A 27,248-nucleotide genomic window follows, 5' to 3' on the forward strand; every position below is an offset into this window, starting at 1 on the left:
ATGGATTTTTGGATGTGTTTATCACTTATGCCCTACTTGGCCCTATTTACAAAAACCATAGGAAAAACACAAATTTTTCCCCCTAATTTTTCCAATGCTTTCATCTTAGTCTTTCCAAGTGACATAAAAATAATATCACCATAGTAAACAGTTATCTACTGAGCTCTTACTATGTACTGAGCCAGGGGCAAAGCATTTGACCTGTGTGTTCTCATCAGACCTTAGGAAACCCTTTGAAGCAGGTGCTGTTAGCGTCTCCTCTTAGAGCCCTGAGAAGTTAATGAAGAGGCCGCAGGTTATGTGGTTAGTACAAAAATATTTTTCAAAGCATACCTGAAGGGGATTCTGATATGTGGCATGTTGCGTTACAATTTCAGAACTTGGTTTCCTTATTAGACTTTTGAATGGTTGAATTAAAGTGAGAAATATCACACTGGATCAGAACCAAGGTTTGGTCTGGCCATTGTTCTACCTTGGGCCATTGATATGTTTTCACAGAATAAGACTATTTCCTATGTTGTCACCCCAGAAGTTAGGAATGTGGTTCCTCCTTCAAGGAAGTTGAGTACTTCTTTCTCTGTGGCCTGTCTGGACCCTATTTATATAGGCATAGCACTTATCACATATATTATAAAGCATTTGTATACGTGTTTATCATCCCACCGAGATGTGAGCTCCAAACAGCCTTGGACCACACCTTTCTTCATCTCTGAAGCCCAGTGCTGGACACACAGTGGCGTATGATGAATGTTCATTTTATATGCAAATTTTTTAAATGCCCTAAAATCCTAGTTTCCCTTAGTAACTAATTATATATTTATGAACCCACTGAAATTATCTTTGAAGCTTGTTTCCAATTTGCACCACCTCTTAACGAATAATGTAAGTTTACTACCTGTTGGGTAAAATAGCGCTTTCTTTTATTTGCTGTAAAAATATTTCCTTCAATTTTCCTGGAGTTATAGCATAAAAACAACCTTTAAAATCAGTGCCATCTGTTTATCCTGTTGGTTTTAAATTATTCTTTCATGTTTTTCAGGAAGGTGATGTGTGGCCCAACTCATCAGCTGAGATCACTGTGTACTTTAACCCTCTGCAAGCCCAACTCTACCAACAGACTGTTTACTGTGACATTTCAGGTAAAGACTTCCTATGTGCAGTAAACTCAGGTTACCACATGCCCAGAGCATAGAGTGGGGCGCCTGAGTGTGTGTGTGTGCGTGTGTGTGTGTGTTCGGGCTATCAGCAGTGCACCATATCAGCAAGGGAATATTGGAGTCAAGTTATGCACTTCTCACTTCTTTCTAGAATAGATCAAACCCTGAGGGACATTACAATTGTAGTGTGGTGGTGGGGCATGATTTTTAGAGCAGTAAGAATATTACTTGAGACAAATTCTCACAATGTTATTTTTTGTTCTTTGTATAGTATTTGGATACTTAATTTTTTCATTTTTAAGTTTTTATCAAAATAATGCGTACCAAGTGGGATGGGAAGGCAGCCTGGCAATGGCCAGAGATATAAGGAGGGTATACAAGTAGGATGGCAACCCGATGGTTTCATATTAGATATGTATAGAGGAATTAAGCAAAAAAGTAAACATATTGAGGATAACAGGAGCCTGTATTTTTCATTCTTGGAAGAGGGAGATACAAATGTGGAAAGACGGGAGGCAAAGGGAGCCCTTTGGTAATGGAATGGAATTGGACTTATCAGTATGAACTCACAGTTGTTGATATGCATAGAGATAGAAATAAATATAAATGTAAATGTGTGTATGTGTATGTACATACATATGCATATTTCTTAGCTATGTCCATTGAGATATCCTGGAAGTTTGAGACCCTACTAGCAATGAGCAAACATAGCACGCAAAGCTTGGTTTATAACTCTCACCCTCCATTAAAAGGAACCTTGGAGAATTGACTGATTCCAGGACTGAGGCAGAGAAAGAACAAGATGAGTCTGGAACACTTTCTTGTTCTAGACAGTAAGGAAATGCTCGAAGAATGATGATATGTCAAAATGACACAGAAGCCAGCAAAGAGACTCTCACTGACTGAACTTGGAACCAGATGAGAGTCAAAATAGATAATGATGCTAATAAATAATAATCCATTGAATAAATAGGAATCTATGAATCCACTCAACAAAATTTACTATTTGGCAATCACAGTAATAATCAATTCTGGTAAAAAGCATCAATGGATCTCAAAACCAATGGGTGAAAGTGGGGTGTGGAACAGGATTTTACATAGTTTCAAAATGTCCTCCCTCAAAATACTTATTAATTATAAAGAAAAGAAAATTAACTTTACACTGAAGAAACCTAGTAGATGTTATGTTAGTTAATACCATCAGTAATAGAGCAAATCCACCTTTTGGACTAACCACTGGGATGCAGTGAGAACACAGCATCTCTTCAATGATATTAGAGCCAAAATACCTAACTTGGGTCTGATAATGAGGAAACATCCGACTAACCCAAACTGAAGAACAAAACAAAATGACCAGCCTATAATCTTCAAAAATATCAACTTCATAAAGTCAAGAAAAGATGAACTATTCCAGACTGAAGATCAATCTAGTCAGAGAGACATGACATCTAGGTGGAACAGGTGGGCCTGCATTGGATCATTTGCTGTAAAGGAGATTATTGGATATAGGATGTATAGAAGTTCTTTGTACAACTCTGGAAATTTTTCTGTATTTTAAAAATATTTCAGAATTTTTTTTTCTGCTTTTTTTTCCCTCCCCAAATCCCCCCAGTACATAGTTGTATATTTCAGTTGTGGGTCCTTCCGGTTGTGGCACGTGGGATGCCACCTCAACATGGCCTAATGAGCGGTGCCATGTCCGCGCCCAGGATCTGAACTCTGGGCTGCTGAAGCAGAGTGAGTGAACTTAACCACTCGGCCACGGGGCTGGCCCCTCAGAATTTTTTTTTAAAATGCTGATGCCAATAAATAAGTAAAACATGTAAATAGTAAGATTACAAAGCTAGATAGTAGTCTCTTTCTTCAGTACTGCTTCCAAGAAGAAGCACTTTTAGCTCTTTCTTGTGGTGGTAATTTCCCTTGCTAATTCTATGCTTATATTGCTATTTGTTGATTTATCAATTTCACACATTACTTTTGAGTCTGCAATATGGAAAATGAGTATTTAGTCAATTATATTTCCTCTACCCCTTCTTGGGCTTATTGAGTTATAATTTACATGTAGCAAAATTCATCTTTTTTGGCATACAGTCATACGAACTTTGACAAACATAAATAGTCTGGTAATCACCACCAAAATCAAGTATAGAGTCTCTCCATCACCCCATAAAGTTCCCTCATGCCCTTTTGCAGGCAATCCTTCCTCTATCTCGGCCCCTGGCAACCCAGTTATTTTAATATATTTATTTTATTTTATGAATTTTATTTAAAGACTTAAGTAACATACATAAAATTAAAATTTTTGTTCCATCAACTGTGCAATATCTCTTGACATATAAGGATATTGGGACCCCTCACCTGCCCACCACCATTCCACCTTATTTCTCCCTCTCAACTTCTGTGAGTCGTTCTACTTTTATATTATTATGGTTGATAACCATATTCAAGTGTTCTGTTTTGTCTACATAAATTTTATATGCTGAAGGGCCAAATTGTATTCTTGGGTTGCATTTTATCCTCTGCTAGTTGAGTATTCTGACCTATAGTCACTCAAAGAATGCCCCTAGGTCTATATCAAGTAAATTCTCTTTCCTTACTGCCCATTAGTTTCTCACAGTTCTGCCTTGTTTTAGCTTACTTCGCAACTGACTTGAGTCTTTTGTACCACTTTTGGGGATTTTTTTCCCCCTGTGGTTTCTAATTCCTCATTTTTTCACTCCTATCTAATGTTAGAATTCATGCTCTTCTCCTCAAAGACATTTTTCTCAGAGTACACCAGCTTCTTTTTCTAATTCAGATCAGTCACCTCCTGCACATTTGTTACCCAGGAATTTTTTAAAAAATTTTCATGTGTGATCCATTAGATCTTTTCACTTAAACACTTTCCTCAAGTAAGTTTCTCAGAAAGGGTATATAGAAGGGAAACTTTGATCCTTGAATGCCTAAAATGTCTTATTCTGCCTCCATACCCACTTGATAGTTTAGCTGGCTATAGAATTCTAGGTTCAAACTAATTTCTCCTCAGAACTTTGAAGATATCGTGCCAACTTACTGTAAAAATCCAGAAGTCTAAGGTCACCTCTCATTCCTTTGTAAGTGGCCTATTATGTCTCTCTCCATGTTTTCTGGAGCTTTCCTTTTGTACTTGGAGTCTAACATGTCGTGAAGCTGTTGTCCTAGAGTAAGTTTTTCTAATTCATCTTTCTCAGCTTTCTATGGGCCATTCGAGTCTGATTACTTTTGTGTCACTTCAACTTTGTATACTTTATTTAATTTTTTAAAAATATTTTTTCCTCCATTTCTTTTCACCTCATTCTTCTGGAAATCTTAACAATCCAATGTTTAGCCCATAGAATTGATCATCTGTTGTCAAAGAACAAGATTTTAATCATCAACATGAGTAACAAATGACATTAAATGCTGTTCAAAGCTATTAAATAAGGATGCCCACAGAAATACTGATACTTCCTAGTCAAAAGATTCCAGGGTAGCAGGCATCATGCATTCACAGGTTTCCTTCTAACGCCTGTGGTCTGTGGTTGTCCATTCCTATACAGATTTCCCCCGCTATTCCAAAGTAGAGTGTCCTATGAAACCTTTCCTTAGCTGAAATGGCATAAAGAAGCAATTACCATTAATTTACATGGGAAAAATTTTTGTGCATTCCCAGACCCAAAAAATAAGCTACCAAAATAAATCTAGATAAAGCACAGTTGTTCACAGACACAGTTCAAAGCTGTGACAGCTCGATGCCAAGTGTAGCCCCCGGGAGGGAGCTTGGCGGCTCTGCTCTCCCTGCATGGAGTGCGAGCTGCCTCTATGACCGCTCACTGTAAAACAAACGCTGTACGCTATTTCAGCTTTTTTTTCATAAAAGTGAAAATCTTCGGATTTCTTTCAGTTAGCAAAAACAAGTACTAATGTAAGTCTTTCATAACAGGGAAGTGGTGTAAATGAACTTTTGGATAGTGGGGGAAACCTGTATAAGAATGAGAAAATGGACTTAATTCTCAGGGTAGCTAGTGCTATGAGCTAGTACTCTACTGTTTTATTTGTAGGTCTCCCAGGATATGGCTGCAGTGGTTATTTTAAACTTGGGGAGAGAGTACTAATATTGCAAAATCATTAAAATCTCTTCAAGTGCAAAAATCCTACTGTTCTGCTATGCCAGTGTGTTTGCAGTCCATAGTTATGCAGCCACATTTCTCTGTGCATAAAGGGGTCAGGCCATCTAAAAACAGTGCAGAAGGATGGGCTGCCTGACTCAAGATTGTGCTGCCCTCCAACTCCCCCAGGTGTGTGTCCCTTCCTGATGAGGTTTCCTTCCCTTCCCTGGATATAACTGTCACCTTGAATTTTATTATAGTCAATTTCTTGCTTTCGTAAATAATTTTACCACCTAGGTATTCATCCCTAAGAAAAATAGTATGGTTTGCCTTTTTAAAAAATTTATATATTGGAATGATACTATATGTCTTATGCTGTTAGCACGAAGAAGATAAAGCCACTCAATAAATGTTGATTAAATGAATGAGCAAATGAATGAATGAGTGAGTGAATTAATCAGAGTGTGATGTGATCTCTCCCTTGCCCATGAATGTGGGATTCTCAACATGGCCCAGAATGAATGCAAAATGGATTAGGAGTTTCTGGATTGTCATAAGTCTATGTCCACACTTCAGAGCAGCATCACTTACCCCAGAGTTCTTAACGGGTCTGGAGAAAATGTTGGCACATCAGTGTTCAGACACAGGCTGGCGGTGCTCCAGTGGCCCCCGTGCCACAGGTGCTGGTCTCCCTCCCATCTGCAGTGCCCCGGGACTTCATGCTTGGCCATGTTCCCAGGGGTTGGCTGCTCTCCAGGAGGTTCCCCGACATTGCATAACTAGTTGTATTTATCTATTGTTTCGTTTGCAATTCTGAATTCTGCCACAGAACTCACATCCTGGATAAACTGAATAGTATAATTTTCCATCTGCGTGACATTCTTTTTTTATTTTGTTAGTGATGTTTTAAAAGATAGGATTGCCAGAGAAGGGCTTTGTTTGTATAGTAATTCCATATTATCTTCCCTGTAAATTCCATACAATTCTATGTGTCTTTTCAAGGGCTGGTGATGATTCCTTATTATTATCTTCAAAGGGTTGGCAAAACCTCCTGGTTTTAGGTCACTGAGAAATACTTCTTAGGCAGATAGAATAAATAAATGTGTCCATAAAAAAAAGTGTCATTCTTTTCCATGGTCATATAGGAATCCTTTGTATTTACATACCACAATTTAACTTTTAACCTTTTGTCACTAAGAAATAGAATATAGATTCAGAAATGTACATAGTACATGCTGCAGTAGGCAGACCACTGGCCTCCCAAAGATGTCCATGTCCTAATCCCAGACCCTGTGAGTATGTTACTGTGGTTATGTTACATTACATGACAAAGGGAAACTAAGGTAGAAGATGGAATTTAGATTACCGTCATGTGCCGCTTACTCACAGTTTGGTCAACAAGAGACCACATATACGTTGGTGATCCCATAAGATTAGTACCATACAGCCTAGATGTAGGCTGTACCAACCAAATTGGTGTAAGTACACTCTGTGACATTTGCACAACAACAAACTCACCTAACGAGGCTTTTCTCAGAACATATCCCTGTCATTAAGTGATGCAGGACTGTACTAATGAGCTGACCTTAAGGTGGGGGGATTATCCTGGATTATGTGAGCAGCTCAGTGTAATCACAACAGATCTTAAATGTCAAAGAGGGAACAGAAGTGTCAGTCTCAGTGTCAGAGTGATGCTCTATGAGAAAGACTCAGTCGCCATTTCTGGCTTTGAAAATGGAAGGACCAAGGAATTTGGGCAGCATCTAGAAACTAGAAAAGGCAAGAAAATGGATTTTCCCCCTGAGCTTCCAGAAAGAAACCCTGGCCAACATCTGATTTTAGCCCAGTGAGACCTATTTTAGACTTCTGACCTCTCTAACTTTTGAGATAATAAATTTGTACATTAAGTCACTAAGTTTGTGGTAATTTGTTATAGGAGCAATAAGGAGCTAACACACATACATCTACATTATAACAAATAATTATAAGGCAAACATTGCCTCCAAGATCGATAATAGAATATTTCCAGCCCCAAGAAGCCCCCTGTGTGCCCCTTCCCAATCACACTCCCCTCACCCCAACCTGCCCCTGAGATAATCACCATTCTGTCCTTCATGATCACTATTTCCTTGCTTTCATTTATAGCTTTTACTCCTGTGTATGTATGGCTGTATATTACAATTTAGTGCTGTCTGCTTTTGCAATGTATGTAATTGGAAGCAATCTGTATGTCTCATCCATGTGGTTGCTTGTAGCTCTAGTTGTACGTCATTTTCATCATTGTACAGTGTTCCATCGTGTGAGTGTATGTTCAGAGACAGGAAGGAGCAGAGAAGGCCAGCATCATTGGTCTTGAGGAAGGCCTCTTGGGATGCGTGCAATTTAACCCACGTCTCCTACTGCAACCTTTTTTTCTTTTGAAAGCTTTTATCTCTAAGCACCATGAGTACGAAGATGTACAAAACATAGTTTCTGCCCTCGGAAAGCATAGAATGAATGGGGGAAACCGACACATAATCCAACAGTTATGTCACAATGCTATAGAGTGAATGAGTGAATAATAGAAGAGGATACAGGACACACAGCTCAGTATTGGGTTTTTAAGGAAGGTTCCCCAGAGAAAGTGACTCTCAAAGTATTTGTTAGTTAAGTAGAAAAAAAGGAGAGGCTGGGCATATCAGACAGGGAAACACTTTGTGAAAATACACAGAGAAACACTATGCAAAAATATATAACATTAACATGAAATGGCAAGGAATTGCAAGTTCTTAGGGTATCGCTGCCAGAGAGACAGAGACAGAGAGACTTGGGAGAGGAGAGGCGGGGGCAGGAAAGGAAGCTGGAGGCTGGAGTAATAGATAGGATGTGGTTAATGGAGGGCTGACATTGACTGCCAGACTAAGAACCTTGGACCTCATCCTGAGTGCAGTGGGGAGTCACTGAAGGGCTCTAAGCAGGGGAGTGACCCGCTTAGATCTGAATATGGCAAATATAACATCATTAAATCTTTCCAGTCAACCTGAAACTGAATTTTTTCCTTCATTTAAAATGTTCAGATTTTCTTAGAAGTAGTTAAACCTGTACGTTAGATATTTATAAAGACTTGCTGATGGTTTCATCTAGGTCCTGAAACTGATCTTTCATCTGTCTTCACTTTCCAATGAAATGTGTAAATTCCTAATTTAACCATGAAGACTACCTTTTTAAAACAACTCAAAGGGAAACTACACATATTTGGTTTGGATCACCATATGGGAACTTCAAAGGAAACAACACTTTCTGATTTAAACTGTGAAATGTATCGCTAGCTAACGTCGTTAATGGGTGCTTCAGAGCCAAATTCAGAAAAGCAGCATGGTGGAAATGATTTGAGATCTACCTTTTTCCTTTAAAGACCCAATTAAGATGGAACCTCATTGTCCATTTTCATTCTACACATCGTAAGAGAAGCATCTGAATTTTTCACACAATTTAGACCTTCTGATTTTTAACCTATTTGAACTAAAGAATGGAGATTTAGGAAAGAGAAAGCCAAATCACGCCAATCGTTAAAAACATTTTTGAGTTTTCAGAGTAATAAGTGAGTAATACTCTACATATTTGTAGGTTTTCTTTCTCAATACTCATCATACCACAACCTCATAATAGCATACGGTTTCTTAGTCCTATGAACAAGAAATTATTTTTTTGCTCAATTATTATGCTTACTTTAAATGATACTTTCAATTAGCAAATATTTCAAACATAAAGGAAAGTACAAATATCTATGTATACATACCCAGATTTAGGAAAACTTGAAAATGGAAAGGTATGCCCATGTTTTATGTCAGGAAGATCAACATCATAAATAGGTCAATTCTCCCTGTAAATGTAATGCGATCCCAGTGACAATATCAATAAGTTTTTTTTTTTCCATTGGGTTGATTCCAAAGTTCTTATGGAGGAAAGAAATGAAGTAGGATTGCCTAGAAAATTCAGAAAAACAAGAATAATGCAGGAGGACTAGCCCCACCATACGGTAAAACTTATTAAAAAGCTATACAATTTTATGATTCAGGAAGGTGAAGAGAAAGTAGCTATCAAATCAATATTCATTCTTCCTTTCATCCTTACCAATCAGACGGCAGAAGCAACAGCAGCACCACACCATAATCCTCTAAACCCGCCCCTGCCCCAAATCCGCATTTCCCAGTGTCCTTGATATGTGAGCAAAATAAACACCTTAACTTGTTTTAGCCACTTTGTTCCATTTATCTTTTGCTGCATAACAAAGCACCCTAAATTTAGTGGCTTTAAACAAGTAGCAATCATTTATTTTGCTCACTGATCTGCAATTTGGTCAGGCTTCAGCAAGGATAGTTCCTCTTTGCTCCACATGGAGACGGCTGAAGAGGCTTGAAGGTGGAGACTGATAGCATTTTACATCCACCTACGTGTCTGGCAATTGATCCTGGCTGTTGGCAGAGACCTCACCAGGTTCTATTTGCCAGAACCCCTATCCGTGGACTCTCCCTGTGGCTGCTTGCTCCCTCATAGCATGGACAATGGAATGAATTATTGACACGAGGAATCTACTGAAGTCTAATTGTCATTTCTTTAGGTGATCTGTCTTTTCTATCAGATTGATACTATGAATTACTTTATGCTTTGATGTTCTACAGTTTCACTGTGATGGACTTACCTTTATTTTTCTTACTTGGTACTTGATATGCTTCTTCAATCTAAGAGCCTTTCATCAATTCTGGAAAATTCTCCCCAATTATTTCTTCAATATTGTTTTCATCTCATTGTCTCAATTTTTTCCTTCTGGAAACTCTTTTAGACATATATCTTTCCCATATAATCACCATGGATTTTAACTTCTCCTTTACATTTTTTATTTCTTTGTCTTCTTTTTTTAATATTTATTTGTTTGTTTTATTGCAGTAATATTGGATTATAACATTATATAGCTTTCAGATGTACATTGTAATATATTTCGAATTCTGTGTAGACTACATCATGTTCACCACCCAAAAACTAATCATAGTCCATCCCCTCACATGTGGGTCTAATCACCCCTTTTGCCCTCCCCCCATCCTTCCCCTATGGTAAGCACCAATCCAATCTCCATTGCCATGTGTTTGTTTGTCGTTGTTTTTATCTTCTACTTATAAGTGAGATCATACGGTATTTGACTTTCTCCCTCTGACTTATTTCACTTAGCATAATACCTTCAAGGTCCATCCATGTTGTGACAAATGGCTGGATTTCATCATTTCTTATGGCTGAGTAGTAGTCCACTATGTATACATACCACATCTTCTTTATCCATTCGTCCTTTGATGGGCACCTAGGTTGCTTCCAAGTCTTGGCTATTGTGAATAATGCTGCAATGAAGAAAGGGGTACATGTATCTTTATGCATTTGTGTTTTCAAGTTCTTTGGATAAATACCCAGCAGTGGAATAGCTGGATCATATGGTAGATTTATTCTTAATTTCCTGAGGATACTCCATACTGCTTTCCATAGTGGCTGCACCAGTTTGCACTCCCACCGGCAGTGTATGAGGGTTCCCTTCCCTCCACATCCTCTCCAACACTTGTTGTTTCCTGTCTAGTTAATTATAGGCATTCTGACCAGAGTGAGGTGATATCTCATCGTAGTTTTGATTTGCATTTCCCTATAGCTAATGATGTTGAACATCTTTTCATATGCCTGTTGGCCATCCATATATATTCTTTGGAGAAATCTCTGTTCAGACCTTTGCCCATTTTTGAATTGGGTTGTTGTTTTTCTTGTTGTTGAGATGTCTTTGTCTTTCTATGATACATTCTGGGCATTTTTCTAAGGACTTTCTTCCAGTTGACTAATTCTTTCTTTGGCTATGTCCACTCTTTGGTATATTCATCTGTTAAGTTTTTAATTTCATCCACTTGGCTTTTCAGTTTTAGAAGTTCTATATAGTTTTAATCCTTTCATTTTTTTCTCCTCATTATGGTTTCTATTTCTCCATTTACCTCTTTAAAGATTTTAAGAATGCTATGTTTAGAGTTTCTTTAAGAGTTTTCCATTATCTCAAACTCTTGGGATACTAATTTGCATGTTTGTGCTAACCACTGATTTTCTTCATACTGGATTGTGTCTTCAAATGGTTTGAAATGTTTGTATTGTGAGCTCATATTTAGCATGTGCTATGGACTGAATGTTTGTGCCCCCTAAAATTCGTATGTTGAAACCTAACCCTCAGTTGGATGGTATTTGGTGGTGGGACCTTTGCAGGTGATTAGGTCATGAGGGCCCAGCCCTCATGAATGAGAATAATGCCCTTATGACAATAACCCCAGAAAGCTCCCTCACTCCTTCCTCTATGTGAGGAGATAGAAGACAGCATCTATGAATCAGGAAGTGAGTTCTCACCAGACACTGAATCTGCCAGTACCTTGATCTTGGACTTCTCAGGCTCCAGAACTGTGAGAAATAAATGTTTGTTGTTGAAGTCACCCAGTCTATGGTATTTTTGTTAGAGCAGCCAAGACAGCATGAGCACTGGATCACAGAAGGATTCCTTCAGAGCAATGTTTTTATTTCTTCTGTCAAGAACCCTACAACTTTTGTTTTCTCAGCTTCTGATTCTTTCACCTATAATATAATGTAAATCTGGATCCCATACCTGTACATGGGACTTTTATTTCTCATAGGAGCTCTTTCCCCTATTCAGAGTGCTAGGTAGAGGACAAACTTCATCACTGCTTCCCTAGACCAATAGGTAGAATGTTTCTAGTTCTGTTTTTAGAAAGAGGTATCCTATCCAAGGTCCTGGATTTATGCAAGTATCTAAATTCAATTCTTCATTCCAAGATAGGAACAAAGCCATATGTCCTGTTTTGGGGAGAGTTTTAAAAATTGAGCCACTAGACCATAAGGCCTGTATGTACTTTACAAATCTCCAAATCCCCTTTTTATTTCTAGCATCTAGTATTTTACTTTCTTTCTTTCTTTTGATCTTGGATAAGTATTAAAAATATATATTTGTCTTATTTTTAATAAGCTTTTTTTTTGTATTTGAAGTGGAAGGATGGACTGAGTCAGCTTCCTCTGCCATATTGTCAGAAGTTAGCATAGTTCTGTTCATAGGTTCATATGTTCATTTATTTCTAGAGGTAATGTCCTCAGAGAATCTGCACAGAATCACTCTGGCTGCTCATTAAAAATGTAGATTCCTGGGTTTCATCTATGTTTTATTGAATCAGTATCTGTGGAGATGGTCCTAGAGAATATCTATTTTATTTTATCTGTTTATTTTTTTCTTTAGATTGGCCCTGAGCTAACATCTGTTACCAATCTTCCACCTTTTTTTTTGCTCCCTAAAGCCCTAGTACATAGTTGTGTATCCTAGTTATAGGTCATGCTAGTTCTTCTGTGTGGGATGCCACCACAGCATGGCTTGATGAGTGGTGTGTAGGTCCATGCCCAGGATCCAAACCAGCGAACCCAGGGCTGCCAAAGCAGAATGCACAAACTTAACCACCCGGCCATGGGGCAGGCCCCGGGAGAATATCTATTTTAAATGAGGACTAAAAAGTATGTGTTTAGTAAGGTTGCAGGATACAAGATCTATATAGAGAGAAATCAATTGTATTTCTATACAATGAACAATGGGAAATTGAAATTTTAAAAAGCAATATCGCTTACAATAGCATTAAGAAATACTTAGAGATAAATTTGACAGAGGATGTATAAGACCTGTGCACTGAAAACTATGAAGCATTAGTGAGAGAAATTAAAGACCTAAATAAATGGAGAACTATACCTTGTTAATAGGTGGTTAAATTCAATATCATTAAGATGTCATCTCTCGCCCAAATTTATCTATAGATTCAATGCAATCAAAATCAAAATCCTAGCTGCTTTCTTTGTAGAAATTGACAAGATCATTCTAAAATTCATATGGAAATGCAGAGACCCTAGAAGAGCCAAAACAGCCTTCAAAAAGAGGAATAAAATTGGAAGGCTACTACTAACTGATTACAAGACAACTTTTAAGCTACAGCAATCAAGATAATCCAGGGTAATCTCCCCATCTCAAAATTCTTAAGTAAATCACATCTTTTGCCATACAAGGTAATATTCACCCTTTTGCCATATGAGGTAATATTTACAGGTTCCAGGAATTAGCATGTGAGCAAACCAATGTTCAGCCTACCACAGATCCCATGTAGATGCCCAGTTGTTTTAGCTCTTTATACTATGTGTAGTCTATCTTTCCTTACTGATATTCAACGCCTGCTCTGTCATGAATCAAATTTACATATATGTGTGCATTTATTCTGAGTTCTGTATTGTATTTCCTTAGTCACTTTGCACTTTCTGCCCTGATACCACGTTATCTTAATTACAATGCTTTACAATAGATTTTAGTTTGTGAAAGGGCAAGTCCCCCCAATTTATTCTTCTTTAGGAATGTCTTGGTTATTATTGGCTCTTGGATTTTACATTTAAATTTTATAATCAACTCATCAAATTCCACCAAATTCTACCTGCTGGCATTTTGTTTATTAAAGCACTGAAATTGTAGCTATAGATCAGTTGGAGAAAAATTGACAACTTTGCAACCTCAAGTCTTCCTTTTCAAGAACATAACCGAGTTCTCCATTTGTGTAGATCCTTGGTACTATCTTTCAATAAAGTTTTACAATTTGCTCCTTGAAGGCCTTAAGTATATTTTATTAGATTTATTTCTAGGTACTTTATATTTTTGTTGTTATTATAAATAATGTCTTGAAAATTTTTCTGACTGTTGTGTATAGAAATGCAGTTAACTTTTGTGTATTGATTTGGTAACCATCAATCTTACTCTATCTTATTAATTTAAAAAAAATATTTATATGTTCTTTAGGATTTTCCAGGTAGACAGATCCAAAATATGAGAATGATGGCAGTTTGTTCTTCCCATTTATCCTTTTTCCCCCCTTTTTCTTGTCTTACTGTAAAGGAATGGAGCTCGATACTGGACATGTACGATATCTCAGATATCTTAGACGGCAGGTTTTTGAAAGCCCATGGTCACATTTTCTGGTATTTAGTGCAATGTAATCCACTGCATTGAGAGATTTCAGGGCTGTTATAGGGGTTCTATAGTGCATCTCTCTGCTTCTTATATGTGAAACCAGGACACTGCAATTGTAGATGAGAAACTGCCCTATTTTAAAAAAACATTGAAAAATTTTGTTCTTCTAGTAACAAATCTGTCCTTAGAGCTTACTATTTCCTTCAGGCTTATGCCTCTTACTGCCTTTTGCCAAGACAAAAAAAAAAAATCTCTGCTTCAAAATTCTTGTGGAAAAATAGCATTTGTAATGTAACCCTAAAATTTAGCCTAATGCAAGGCTGGGTATTATTTGTACTCCCATTCTATCCTGGGTAAGGGCAATGGCTAGTTACAAATAAGACAAACTCCTTTGAAGTAATTAATAATTCCCAAAGAAACATTGGCTCACTGCTTTATTACAACACATCTTTTTTTATTATTATTATTAAGGAAGGCAGTCAAGGTAACAGATGGAGAAAGCTTTAAGCCTGACAATTATAAATAGTCTTGCAGTTTATTCCACAATATATTTGCACTTCTCATTGTTTGCCATTCTGAAAGTTGGATCTCTGTCAAAATGCTTTTCTCTTGACCAAGGAGTACAAATCATTGCCAATAGATTAGAACTCTAACATAATGGATTAGGGTGACGAGGTTGGGTTCTCTAAAAGTTTTACTTATGTTCTAGAGTATTGTCAACACTAACAACTGACCTGTGGAGGAACCTCTCTTCTAGGGGTCAGATGGATTGGAGGAACCCTTTGAGTAAATTGCCTGTCCCAAATATTGCTAGGATTGTTCTTATTTCTTATACTCAAAATAATACTTTCCTAATGACCACTGTGTTGCCAAGCACCAGAGGGGAAACAGAGACAAGTGTTCTTGTCTTTAAAAGGACAGTCATGGAGAGAAAGCATTAAAGATACAGAAGTTAAATAGCAACAGAAGGTAATGGAACATAAAATGTCACAAAGCATTATAATGATGACAATAAATTAGAAATATCACTTGGTTGTCCAAAATATATTTGTTGTAATACTGAAAATTACATCTAACGGAGCATCAAAAGTATTTTGAATGTTCAAAATGTTACACACAGAGCAAGTATATCATTTTCCCTTAATAACTTGTAATTTAAGTAGTGCATATTTAAGGAAAACCTATCAAACTCTCAAAGATTTTTAAAAGTGGTGATATCCCCACTGTCAGGGAGGATGTGGAGAGACAGGAACCATTAAATACTGTTGATGTCTATGTGTAAATTGGTACTTCCGTTCTGGAGTAATAGTGCCCATAGCTGTCAAAACGTCAGATGTTCATCCCTTTGTGCCAGCAATTCTGTTTCCTATAATGGTGGGCTGGGTAGTCTGGATCAACTGTCTCTCTCTAAGAACAACTAGAAGAGCAAGGCAAAATATTTTTTCAAACCTCTTTTGGAGGCAAAAGAGAGCTACCAGGACAGTGAAGAATTATGGGCCAAGAGCCAGGAGAAGAAAGAAACCAAGACAATCACTTTGGCAGCCTCTTTATCCTTAGTGACACTGACTTTTTGGTAGATACTGCAGAGAGACTAGAAAGTTACATAGAGTTGGAGAAGAAAACATAGGCATTCATGGGATGCCCGAGGGGAAGAGGCCCTAGGAATCCCCTAGGCTTAAGTGAAGTGGGGCCTGGAAATGGACCAGCCCTCATAAGGACTGAAGCTCAGCTTTGGATTATTTCTCAATTATTGATTTGATTAAGACAGTTCTTCTCCACTGGGGTTTCAAGAGACAATTAATTCCTAATGTTCTAAGGCATCTACTGTATATGAGGAATTAGCTTATATTTATGATAGTACTTGCTACATAGCTTTCTTGGGAGGGTTGAGAAAATAGTCACTCAAATGATTTCCTGCAGGGCTTAATTCTCTCCCAGAAGCCTCACTGCAAATGGTTAGATTAGGTTATCTAGGATTGTTAATGCCCGCTAGTCACCAGCCAGAAGCTGGAGGAAAACATCTTCTTAGGGCTTCAAATTATCTCTACAATTTTTTTATACACACTGATCAGCACTCAATCAAAAATAACTGAGTATATGAGGAGATAACACAATCTGATTGAACACTGAGGTAAACAATAGAAACAAATCCAGAGGGAGCCAGAGAATAGAATTATCAGACACGGATTTTTTTAATATTCTTACTAAAGACAAGATTAATCAGAGGCCTGGAAACTATGAAAAAATCTAATGGAAAGTCTAGAACTTAAAAGTTATAATGACAAATTAAGAACTCAGTAGATGAACTTAATAGTCTATTAGGTACAGCCAGAGAGAGATTTTGTAAACTGGAAATTAGATGAAGCAAAAGAAAGTATTCACACTAAAGCAGGTAGAGGAGAATTACAGAAGGAACATAAGAGTCAAGTGGAATGTGGCAAAAAGTCCACATTGATACATATTCATATATGTATATAGGTGATATGTATATAATATTATATATATATGTTTAGAAGGAAAGAAGTGAGAAAATGGAGCATAAGCAATATTTAAAGAGATAATGACTAAAAAATTTTCCAGCAACTGATGAAAGGCATTTATCTACGGATTCAAGAAGTGCTACAAAACCCAAGAAAGATCAGTGCAAACCACCCCTGGGAATAGTATAGTAAAACTGCTCAAAACCAAAGACGAAAAGAAAATCTTAAAACAGTCAGAGGCAAAGACATAGTACCTCAAACGAGGAAAAGACAATAAGCTGTGTTCTCAACAGCAATGGCAGAAGGCAAGAAATGGTAGCATGATATCCTCAAAGTGCTTAAAGGAAATACAGGAAAATTGCTCATAAATGTGGTCAAGGATATTAATTGCATTATAATTTGTTGTAGTGAAAAGTTGGAAACCATTTAAATATCCAACAAGAGGGACTTGTTAAAAATACTTACCTCAATCTTTAGGTGATAATGTGTGAAAACGTTCCAGAAGTATTGTTAAGTGAAAAAAGCAGGTTACAAAAAATAATGTGTAGGATATGCTCTCATTTACATTAACAGTATTTAAGTATGATTAAGTATGGAAAGATCGGTACCAAAATGCTAACAATGGTTGTCTTTGGTTGGTGGAATTATGAGGGAACTTAACATTTTTATAATGATCATGTATTATCAAATGAAGAAGTATCCATTTTTAAAAAGGAAACAAAACCAGGCAGTACTTTAAAGGTTTGTGCTCTGTATTGCCCTGGGGTCCATTGTGGATGCGTAATAAGGGAGACCGTTTAGTAGATTCCATTACCTCTGCATGAAAGAAACTGCAAAGTAAGGGTCAGGTAAGACTCCTCGACTCGATCCCTTAATACCCTGGCTCGTCCTAAATCCCAGGGAAGATCTGTGCAAACACCATCCCTTGGAGCCCATGGTGACTCTCACTTGATGAGAAGCATCAATCAGTCAGTGGTCACTCTTCCTCTAGAAGAAACTTAAGGATACAGCTAATATTGGGTTAAAAATTTTAATTGTTTTTTCTGCTAAAATGTCATCTTAAATTGCAATATAAGCTGTTCTCTAAAGGTAAGAAACTCACGGTATGCATGTTTCTTAAAGATAAGCTACATCTTCAGCGTCAGTTAAATTGTAGTTCCCTCAGTTCAGGGCAGGGAGTTGGTGCTGTAATCTTGATTGCTTACACTGGTAACAAGTTGTGGGTAACTGGGGGTAATGAAGCATTATTTAGGGTAACACAGTCTGAATTGTTTTCATAGGCCGAGAGATTCGTCTGCCCCTCCGAATCAAAGGGGAAGGAATGGGGCCGAAGATTCAGTTCAACTTTGAATTGCTGGATATTGGGAAAGTTTTCGTCGGATCTGTGCATTGTTATGAGGTAAGCACTAGAATTGTTCTTTGGGACTCAAACAGTGCTTGGCCTTTTTTTGTTTGTTTTATTTTGTTTGTGTTTTCATTGATAGGAAATCTGTGTAATCACATCCATTTGCCATTACTCATACTTTCTCACACCCCAAAATGATCTGACGCTTCCTCCTTTCTCCCAGCCTTGTTGAGGGGAGCAACTTTTTCCATCCTCTTCGGCCCGTCTAACTTTATTGAAAGCTCAAAAGCATCAAAGCCATAACTTAATTGTTTTTCTCCTCATCATTTTGTGGATAAATACAGCTCCCCATCTGTTTAATGCTTGTTCTCTGACAACAGAAATCCTACAGATCAGAGGATAGAGAACCTTTCCAGAATGTCCTAGTGAGAATAGCTGTTTTCACACATCAGAATTTTCTCTGAATGCACTGGTCTCCAATCCGTGTTTTAACAACCAATCATCATGGTTTCTGGAAGAGACCTCCCTGCTTTGTCTTTCCAATGAAATGGAAAATGATCCTTTTTCAAGATGTCTTCATGGGTTCTTCAGGATCAAAGTTGCTTCCGTGTCACCTCATCACTAAATTTGTATCTAGGGCACTTTTTTATACTATATCAAACTGTTACCATTAAAACTTTATTTTAGAAAGATCCCTAGATTGTAAAGGTTGGTATTTCTATACCGGTAATAATAAAAGCCGTTATTTAATGAGTGACAAATAGGTGTCAAGTTCCATGTTTTGTTGTGTGTGCATGTCTGTATGTGTGTGTGTAGTTTCTAACCCTTACAAAACGGTAGGTTTTACTGTACCTATTTTACAGATGGGAATCAGGAAGCATATAGTGGTTAATACCATCAACAGCATGACCCTGCGTGTGTGTTGAGCATGGTACTAGTTCTTTGACATGCATTAGTTTGTTTAGTGCTCATGAAAACCCTACAGAGTAGGTACAAGGACTATGCCCATTTTATATCTGAGGAAGCTGAGGCTTAGAGAAGTTTTACTGGATAAGGTAACATTAAATACTGTAACAAACACATACGAAAGTATATACTATCTCAAACTTAATAGAAGTCTATTTTGTTGCTTAAATAAAGTCCCAAAAGAGGTTGCTAATCAGCAGATGGCTCTCCTCCAGCAGAGAATGGGCTCCTTCTGTCTCATGGCTCCTTCCGTCTCATGGCTCTGACATCCCTAACATGTGACCTGCAAGGTGGCAGGCTCACACGTGTCACACTGGCAGAGCAGAAGGAGCATGGAGGGGTGCACATGACAGATTTTTTATTTATTTTTTTATTGAGATATGACTGACGTATAAGAAAGATTTTTTATAGGAGATGGTACTGTAGGTGGCATGCATCTCTTTCATTCACATCCCATTAGCTGTCTGTAACTGCAAGGGTGGCTGAGAAATGTAGTTTAGCTGTAAGCACAGGAAGAAGAGGAAATGGGTTCAGTGAACAGCAAACCTGACTCCGCCATGTTTGGTAGTAACTTGGCAAGGTCACACAGCTTGTAAATGTTTGTGAAGAGAAGGCCATTTGCCGGCCTTTCAACCCCTTGAGCTCTCACTGTGGGCAAATCCAGCCTAGAGCCAACTCACCACTCAGCCCAGCCTAACCTGGTGTGGGAGGTACGTGCCCAGTTGCTGTTGATAGCTTCCTACAGTGTCATTTGTCCCCAGATTCACTACTTAGGCAACTAAGGCCTAAAAGGGATGATGTGAATGTTAATGTCATGATGAGATGGAAAATATATAGAAACACAATTTAAATGAAGAAATCAGTCACATGACTGTCATAAAATGGAAAGTGGCACAGCTACTATATTGCAGTTTGAAAAATGAGTCACTTAGGGAGAAAATAAAAGGTACACTAGTTCTTATTCAATTGATATTCTGTCCATAATTCATCCAGTGTGAATTTCCTTAAATCTTATAGACTGTTCCTTTATATTTTATAGACATCTTATAGACTTACAGATGCCACATCAGAAAAGGACCTTTAGTTCTGATGCAAAATGGATAGAGTTTCTCTGAGTGTAATAACAATTCCTTACAAATTTAGCAGAAGTCCACTCTAGGCCACTACTTCCCACCCTCCCGGATTTGAGTAGTAAAGCAAACCACAGCCAGCTAAATAAGTGTTAAATGAGGTGCCGCATCACACTGGACAATTTGAAAGCTGTGCAGTGGCAGAGAAGGACATGGTAAGGTGCTTCTCACGGGAGTATTTTGCACTCTCTGCATGTTTAATGCTGATGCCTCATTGCATCTCTCAATTTATTACCTTACCTACTTGAGACAAATTTGAATAACTCTTGCCCTTAGTCATTGCTGAGCTTAGCAGATACATAAAGATTAAACCATAACCCCAAGAGTCTACACTATTCCCCAGTGTAATTAGAAGGAAAACAAATGAGAGGTGAAGTTGCATCATAAATTTCCTCCTCTCCAAGGAGTGGGACTGCAAGGGTCAGGGCATTACCGGTAATCGAAATGTCTCGGAATCGTGTTCCAGATGACTGCTGGATTCTGGGTACATAACTAGGTGCTGCTTTGTTGGGGCAGAAGAATGACACACATATCCTCAAATTGGAGGAGCTGGCACCTTATAGAAAATCTGGGTCAAACATTGCTGTTAACCAAAAATATTAAAAGGCGATCCATGCATCTCCTCCGAGAGAAGAACGAGGGTCCTTCAACCACTAACTGCTAACGCCTTTGAGTTGCCTTCCAGTTACCGCTAGTGCATGTTGGTTACTTCTTAAGCAGAGGTAAATTTTAAGCCCATTCTGCTTGGCACTGGGGATAGCAATAGCAATCGCTGCCATTTATAAGCACTCTTTGCCAGGCACTATTCTGAGAGTTACATAAATTAATAAATTTCATCTTCACGGCAGTCTGAGTAGTAGTACTTACATTTTACAGATGGGGAAACTGGGGCACAGAGAAGCTAAGCAGGTTTTCCAAGGTCACACAGCTATTAAGTCAATGGTAAACCTAGGATTTCAACCCAGGCATTTGGCTTCTGAGTCCTGGGTCATAATCACTTTTCTACATGGTCTCTTTAAAGAAATGAATGGTGAAGCATGAATCCTACGACCAGGGAACTTAAAACAGAGCAAGGGAGATGGGAAATAAACGTAAAAAGATGAATAAAATATCAAGCAGCAATTAGTTTTGTATCTTTTTTTGGTGCATCATCCATCTTCTCTTGGCAGAAGTGGTTGTCTTCCTCTGCAAGGGCCCCTGACTATCCTGCGTATGCTCTTGATTCTTTCTTCGCTGCTTCTCAGGAGGCAACCTGAGCTAGTCGATCCCAAATCCACTTCGACCCCTTTCCCTTGGTTACCTAGCCCCCTTCTCTTATTACAGCAACAAACATCTAGGTCAGCCACTGAGGATGCATGATCTCATTTAATATAAACCTGCTAGGTCTCCTCTACCATACCTTCGCAAAGCTTTGCCACCCCTCTTCTCACTTTTACTACTAATTTTCTCAAAACAGGAATCTAGAATAGTCAACCACCATTTCCTCTGCCCCTACTTATTCCCTAAACATTTGTACTCTGGATTCTGCAATCAGAGTCCATTGGAGTTACGCTCTTCTTCAAGGGTAGGAATGACTTCTAATTAAAAATTTTAAATCTGTGATATTTTCTCAGAGCTTATTCTCCTCAACCTCTGTCCACATTCAACCCCTTCTGGAAATTCTTCCCCCTTAGCTTCTAGATTCCTAGAAGCCCACATACCTTTCTGAATGTTTCTTCATGGTCTCCCATGCTCTTTTTCCTCCAGTGCCTTGAGTGTAGATCAAGGGCAGTTCCTACATACACAGAACATGCTGTTCACCCGTTCAGGTGTAAGCATTGTCAAGGAATAGAGGTTGTGTCTTGGGAGTGCAGGAAAGAACTGTGGCTATAGTGCAGGTTCACGGACAGGAACTGTGGGAGGTGGGAGCGAGAATGGTAGAGTGAGCCAACTGTGGAGGACTCTGAATGCCAGGCACAGTCTTTTTATATACACACACCTGGTGTGCAATCAAATGGGGGCAATGACATAGTTCCAGAACACTAGTATACAGGAATAAAACTTTTCTATAGTAAAACAATCACTTGCATAATCATCCCAAGCAATTATCTATCCAATAGAGTTTGAGATGAAAATATCCCAATAGGATGAAATCTAATAGTGCAACAAAGAGAATCCATCCAATCTGGAATCCACAATGATGCTCATTTACATTCTTCAACCTCCATTAGAAACACACATAGGCTTGGGTAGTTGTTGCTCCTCTATTCTGACTGCTTTTTATTTTTCAGTATTCCACTTAATCTCAACTTTCTCATGCATATAAAAGAGATGCCTACCTTCCCTCGGTTACTTTACAGAGAGTATCTAAAAAAGGTATTTTAAAGCTCTTCTTCAGTTGATGCTATTATGATTAGTCATTATAGCATGAGTGTAATACACATGACTAACTCCATTTTAAAGAGGAAACTAAAAACACAAAGTTACTTCCTGGCTTTGGATTCCTATCTTCAAACATTCAAGATGAAAGACTGTTCATTTCTCCGCTGGAGTTTTCCTTTGGTTCTAATTCCTGCAAGTGTCTCTGTGCTGGTGTTAAACAATACATCCACATGAATATATGAAAATAAATCAGAGGTCCATTGTCTACCTTTTCATTCTTTCCTTTTTATTCATACAGGCAATACTATCCAACAAAGGCAGCATTGATGCCCTCTTCAATGTGATCCCTCCAACTTCAGCTTTGGGGGCCTGCTTTGTTTTCAGTCCCAAGGAAGGCATCATCGAACCAAGCGGAGTCCAGGCTGTCCAGATCTCCTTCAGTTCTTCCATCCTGGGGCACTTCGAAGAAGAATTTCTGATCAATGTCAATGGGACACCTGAACCTGTGAAACTGACCATTAGGTAAGATCCATCTATAACTAATGTGAAAATTAATTGAAGTTTTTACCTATTGCTTTCTTAAGCTTCAAAACTAGATCATGTCTTGAATGTCCATAAATATCTTTGTTGATAGGAACATATCAACATAATGGGGTGTCTAAATTTCTATTCGTGTTTTCCTATTGAATATGTATAACTTATCATTGTAACATGGATACAGATGCTTTTTGGGTTCTAGTTTTTCCGTAGGCTATAGCCTTATAAAATAAAGACTTAAACATTAAACTAGTTTATGGTTACTCTCTCTGTTTTAGGATATTTAGGAAAAATAAGTTATAGCAACACTTGGATAAAATCACCTTCTTGACTAAGCTTTGGCTATTATCACAGTTTTTCTAAACTCTCATGTTTCATTTTCATTTCAAGAAAATTCTTTAAATGCTTTTACCTGTAATGGCTCCAGGTATTGTAAAAGAGGCTACTTTAGTGTCAGTCAGCCAAGGCAAGGCACTTGCAGCTTTTGTGCTAGAAGCCTTTTGATGGCTTCTCCAGCTGCTTGTAATAATTGAAAGTCATTAATAGCAGAGTTTGTCCTCAGGTTTTAAAAAGAAGTTCTTTGTGACCAACCCATTGGGCAGATCTATAACTTTGGTTCCTGGTGCTTAGAAAGATCCTACCTTCAGAACACGTGGCAGATTCTATCTGGGTTCCCACTGTAACAGCTTGTTAATTACCATGGCAGTCTCTCTTATTATGGTTACTGCTAGCAGGACCTCCCTCCATCTACAGCTGAGGTCTCCCTCGGGGTCTGGAGGTAACAGAAAAGAAACAAACACATCTGGCCTGAAGAATCCCAGGAAAACTTACTGATCTTGTGATATCTACGGAAAATTCAGAATCTCAAGATCAGCTCAAAGTGATTATCATTTCTTCTCAATTATTCCACCTAAGTATCCCTGTTACGGAGTGAATTCTGTCCTCCAAAATTCATTTTTGAAGTCCTATCACCCAGTACCTCATAATATTGTTGAACTTGGAGATAGGACTTTTAAAGAAGTAATCAAGGTAAAATGAGGTCATATCGGTTGGCTCTGATCCAATGTGACTGGCATCTTTATAAGAAGAGGATATTAGGACAGGTACACACATAGGAAAAATCATTTGAAGACATAGAGAGAAGATGACCATCTACAAGCAGAGAAAGGAATCCCTCAGAAGAAACCACCCCTATTGATCTTGGACTTCCAGCCTACAGAACTGTGAGGAAATACATTTCTGTTGTTTAAACCACCTCGTCTGTAGCAATCTGTTATGGCAGCTCTAGCCAACTAATATAACCCCTAGCAAGTAAGGAGAGTGAATGCGTATTCTTCAAGGGCTCTGTGGCATGGCTTAGACAGCCTGCTACAATCATAAACTTTTCTTACGTCTCAAGACTTATCTGAAACATTCACAAGGCATTTACATTCTCTTCCATAATACATCTGTGTTTGTGATCATAGAAAAACTTGGAGTTGCTTTCCAGATATTTGAATAACATTGACTCTTCAAGAAGATGTACCATGCTGTCCTGGCCCATGATTGACATCCCTCAGAGATATACAGCATATAAGAAGGACAGGAGAACTTTTTCACATTATATGAACCCCACTCTGTAACAGTTCACTTCTCATGACAAGCAGTGGAGGTGGTTACCTGGAGAAGCAGGAAGAGCAAACCTGCAAATGCAACCTTTGTCTCTTGCCCTCAATAAGCCCCAGAAGATCAGCTCTTGAGAGCTCCCAATGAATCAAGGCTTTCTGACTTCTTGGCATAAGGAAGTATTGTTCAGAATCGTGAGTACCCTCCACAACATCCAGCATCGTAGACAGGCCTCCATACAAAAGTGGGAAAGATAAAACCTTACATCTCTGCTCTTATAAAAATTTAAGACGAAAAGAATAATGGCCCTATCTGTAGTAAGAAAGTATAGGATGTTAAAGGATCATAATTTTACTTTTCATGTAGATGAAGAAAAAGCAAAATGCTGGCCAAGACAGGCTAACTGTCCTTCAAGTTGAATAAGAAAGCCCATCCCAATTTCATTTGGCCATTCCACATTTTAAGTTCAGACTAATAATTAATACTGCATCTAATTATCAGCAAGCACACATTGCTACTCTATTTAAGAATAAATATGTATTTTGGGTATTCACCTAGTAAACTCTTATGAAGCATAGCCTCCCCACAAGGTTGTATGTTAGGTGTAGTGACTGGTGAATTTGGGTTTGTTAGACATTAGTGTTGCAGGAATCCTACTGTCCTAAGCTTTGACTCTGTGAATTATTTATCCAAATAATAATTGATTATTTATTAGGATGTGATTGCCCATTTCCTAAACTATTCCCTAAGCTAACTAAAAAATAAATTAAAAGAAACTTCAAGGGAGTTAAAATTCTACGCTAGAAAATATCCACTTAACACGAAGGAAGGCAATAATGGAGGAATAGAGGAACAAAAAAGACATTAAGACATAAAGAAAACAAAGAGTAGAATGGAAGACATGAATCCTACCTCATCAATAATTACATTAAATGTAAATATATTATCAATTAAAAGGCATAATTAGCAGAATGGATTTTAAAAAACACACAAAACATGATCCAACTGTATGCTGTCTACAAGAAACACACTTTAGGGGCTGGCTCTGTGGTCGAGTGGTTAAGTTTGCATGCTCCGCTGTGGCGGCCCAGGGTTCGGATCCTGGGCGCGGACATGGCACCGCTCGTCAGGCCATGTTGAGGCAGCGTCCCACATCCCACAACTAGAAAGACCTGCAACTAAGATATACAACTATGTACCGGGGGGGGGGGGGGTGGGAAAAAAAAAAAAAAAAAAAAAAAAGATTGGCAACAGTTGTTAGCCCAGGTGCCAATCCTTAAAAAAAATTTAAAAAATTAAAAAAAAGGAAGATTGGCAACAGTTGTTAGCCTAGGTGCCAATCTTTAGGAAAAAAAAAAAGAAACACACTTTAGATCTGAAAGTATGAATAGATTGAAACTCAAAGTATGGGGAAAAGATATATCAAGCAAACAGTAACCAAAAGAAAGCTGGAGTAGTTATACTGATAGACCAAATAGACTTTAAAACAAAAATTATTACTTGAGATGAAGAAGGATATTTTACAATAATAAAAGAGGTCAATCTATCAAGATATAACAATTATAAACATACATACACCTAACAGCAGAGCCCCAAAACACATGAAGCATAAACTGAGAGAACTAAAGGGAGAAATAGGTAATTGAACAATAATAGTTGGAGATGTCAATACCCCACTTTCAATAGTGGATAGAATAACGGCGGAAGATCATAAAGGAAATAGAAGAGTTAAACAACACTATAAACCAACTAGACGTGACAGACAACTATGGAACACTTCACCTAACAAGTTCACTTGGAAAATTTTCCAGGATAAGTGATGTGTTAAGCCATAAAACAAGTCTTGATAATCTTAATGATTTGGATTATGCAGAGTATGTTCTTAAACCAAAAAGAAATGAAATTAAAAATCAAAAATAGAAAGAAATTTGGGGGAGTCATAAAAATGATGAAAATTAAACACACTCCTAAATTACCAATGGGTAAAGGAGAAGCCACAACAGAAATTTAGGAATACTTTGAGATAATATGAAAACAAAACAATATACCACAACTTACGAGATCTAGTGGGAAATTGATAGATCTAAGTGCCTATATTTAAAGAGAAGAAAGTTTTCAAACCAATAACCTAAATTTCTACCTTAAGAAACTTGAAAAAGAAGAGCCAACTAAATTGAAAGCAAGCACAGGAAGGAAATAATAAAGATTAAAGTGGAAATTAATGAAATAAAAAGAAAAACAATGGAGAAAATAAATGAAACCAAAAGATGGTTCTTTGAAAAGATCAATAAATTGACAAACCTTTAGTGAGAGTGACAGAGAAAAAAGGGGGAAATACTCAAAGTACTAAAAAAGTAACAAAATGGCAATAAATATATATTTATCAATAGCTACTTTAAATGTCAATGGACTAAATGCTCCAATCAAAAGGCATAGGATGCTGATTGGATGAAAAAACAAGACCCATATATATGCTGCATACAAGAGACACACTTCAGAACTAAACAGACTC

At 37.8% G+C, this 27,248-nt stretch overlaps 1 protein-coding gene across 8 annotated transcripts in view; it reads left to right on the forward strand.

The window, feature by feature from the left end:
• Window positions 1-27,248, forward strand: part of HYDIN (HYDIN axonemal central pair apparatus protein) — a 335,679-nt gene that overhangs the window by 96,846 nt on the left and 211,585 nt on the right. For all 8 annotated transcript variants that reach the window (XM_046683578.1, XM_046683582.1, XM_046683583.1 and 5 more), the window contains 3 exons: window positions 1,040-1,139; window positions 18,073-18,191; window positions 22,893-23,116. In XM_046683578.1, the coding sequence (XP_046539534.1) occupies window positions 1,040-1,139; window positions 18,073-18,191; window positions 22,893-23,116 (443 nt within the window). The remainder of the gene's footprint in view (window positions 1-1,039; window positions 1,140-18,072; window positions 18,192-22,892; window positions 23,117-27,248) is intronic.

Source organism: Equus quagga, chromosome 13 (assembly GCF_021613505.1).
Source record: "Equus quagga isolate Etosha38 chromosome 13, UCLA_HA_Equagga_1.0, whole genome shotgun sequence".
NCBI classification, from domain to species: Eukaryota; Metazoa; Chordata; class Mammalia; order Perissodactyla; family Equidae; genus Equus; species Equus quagga.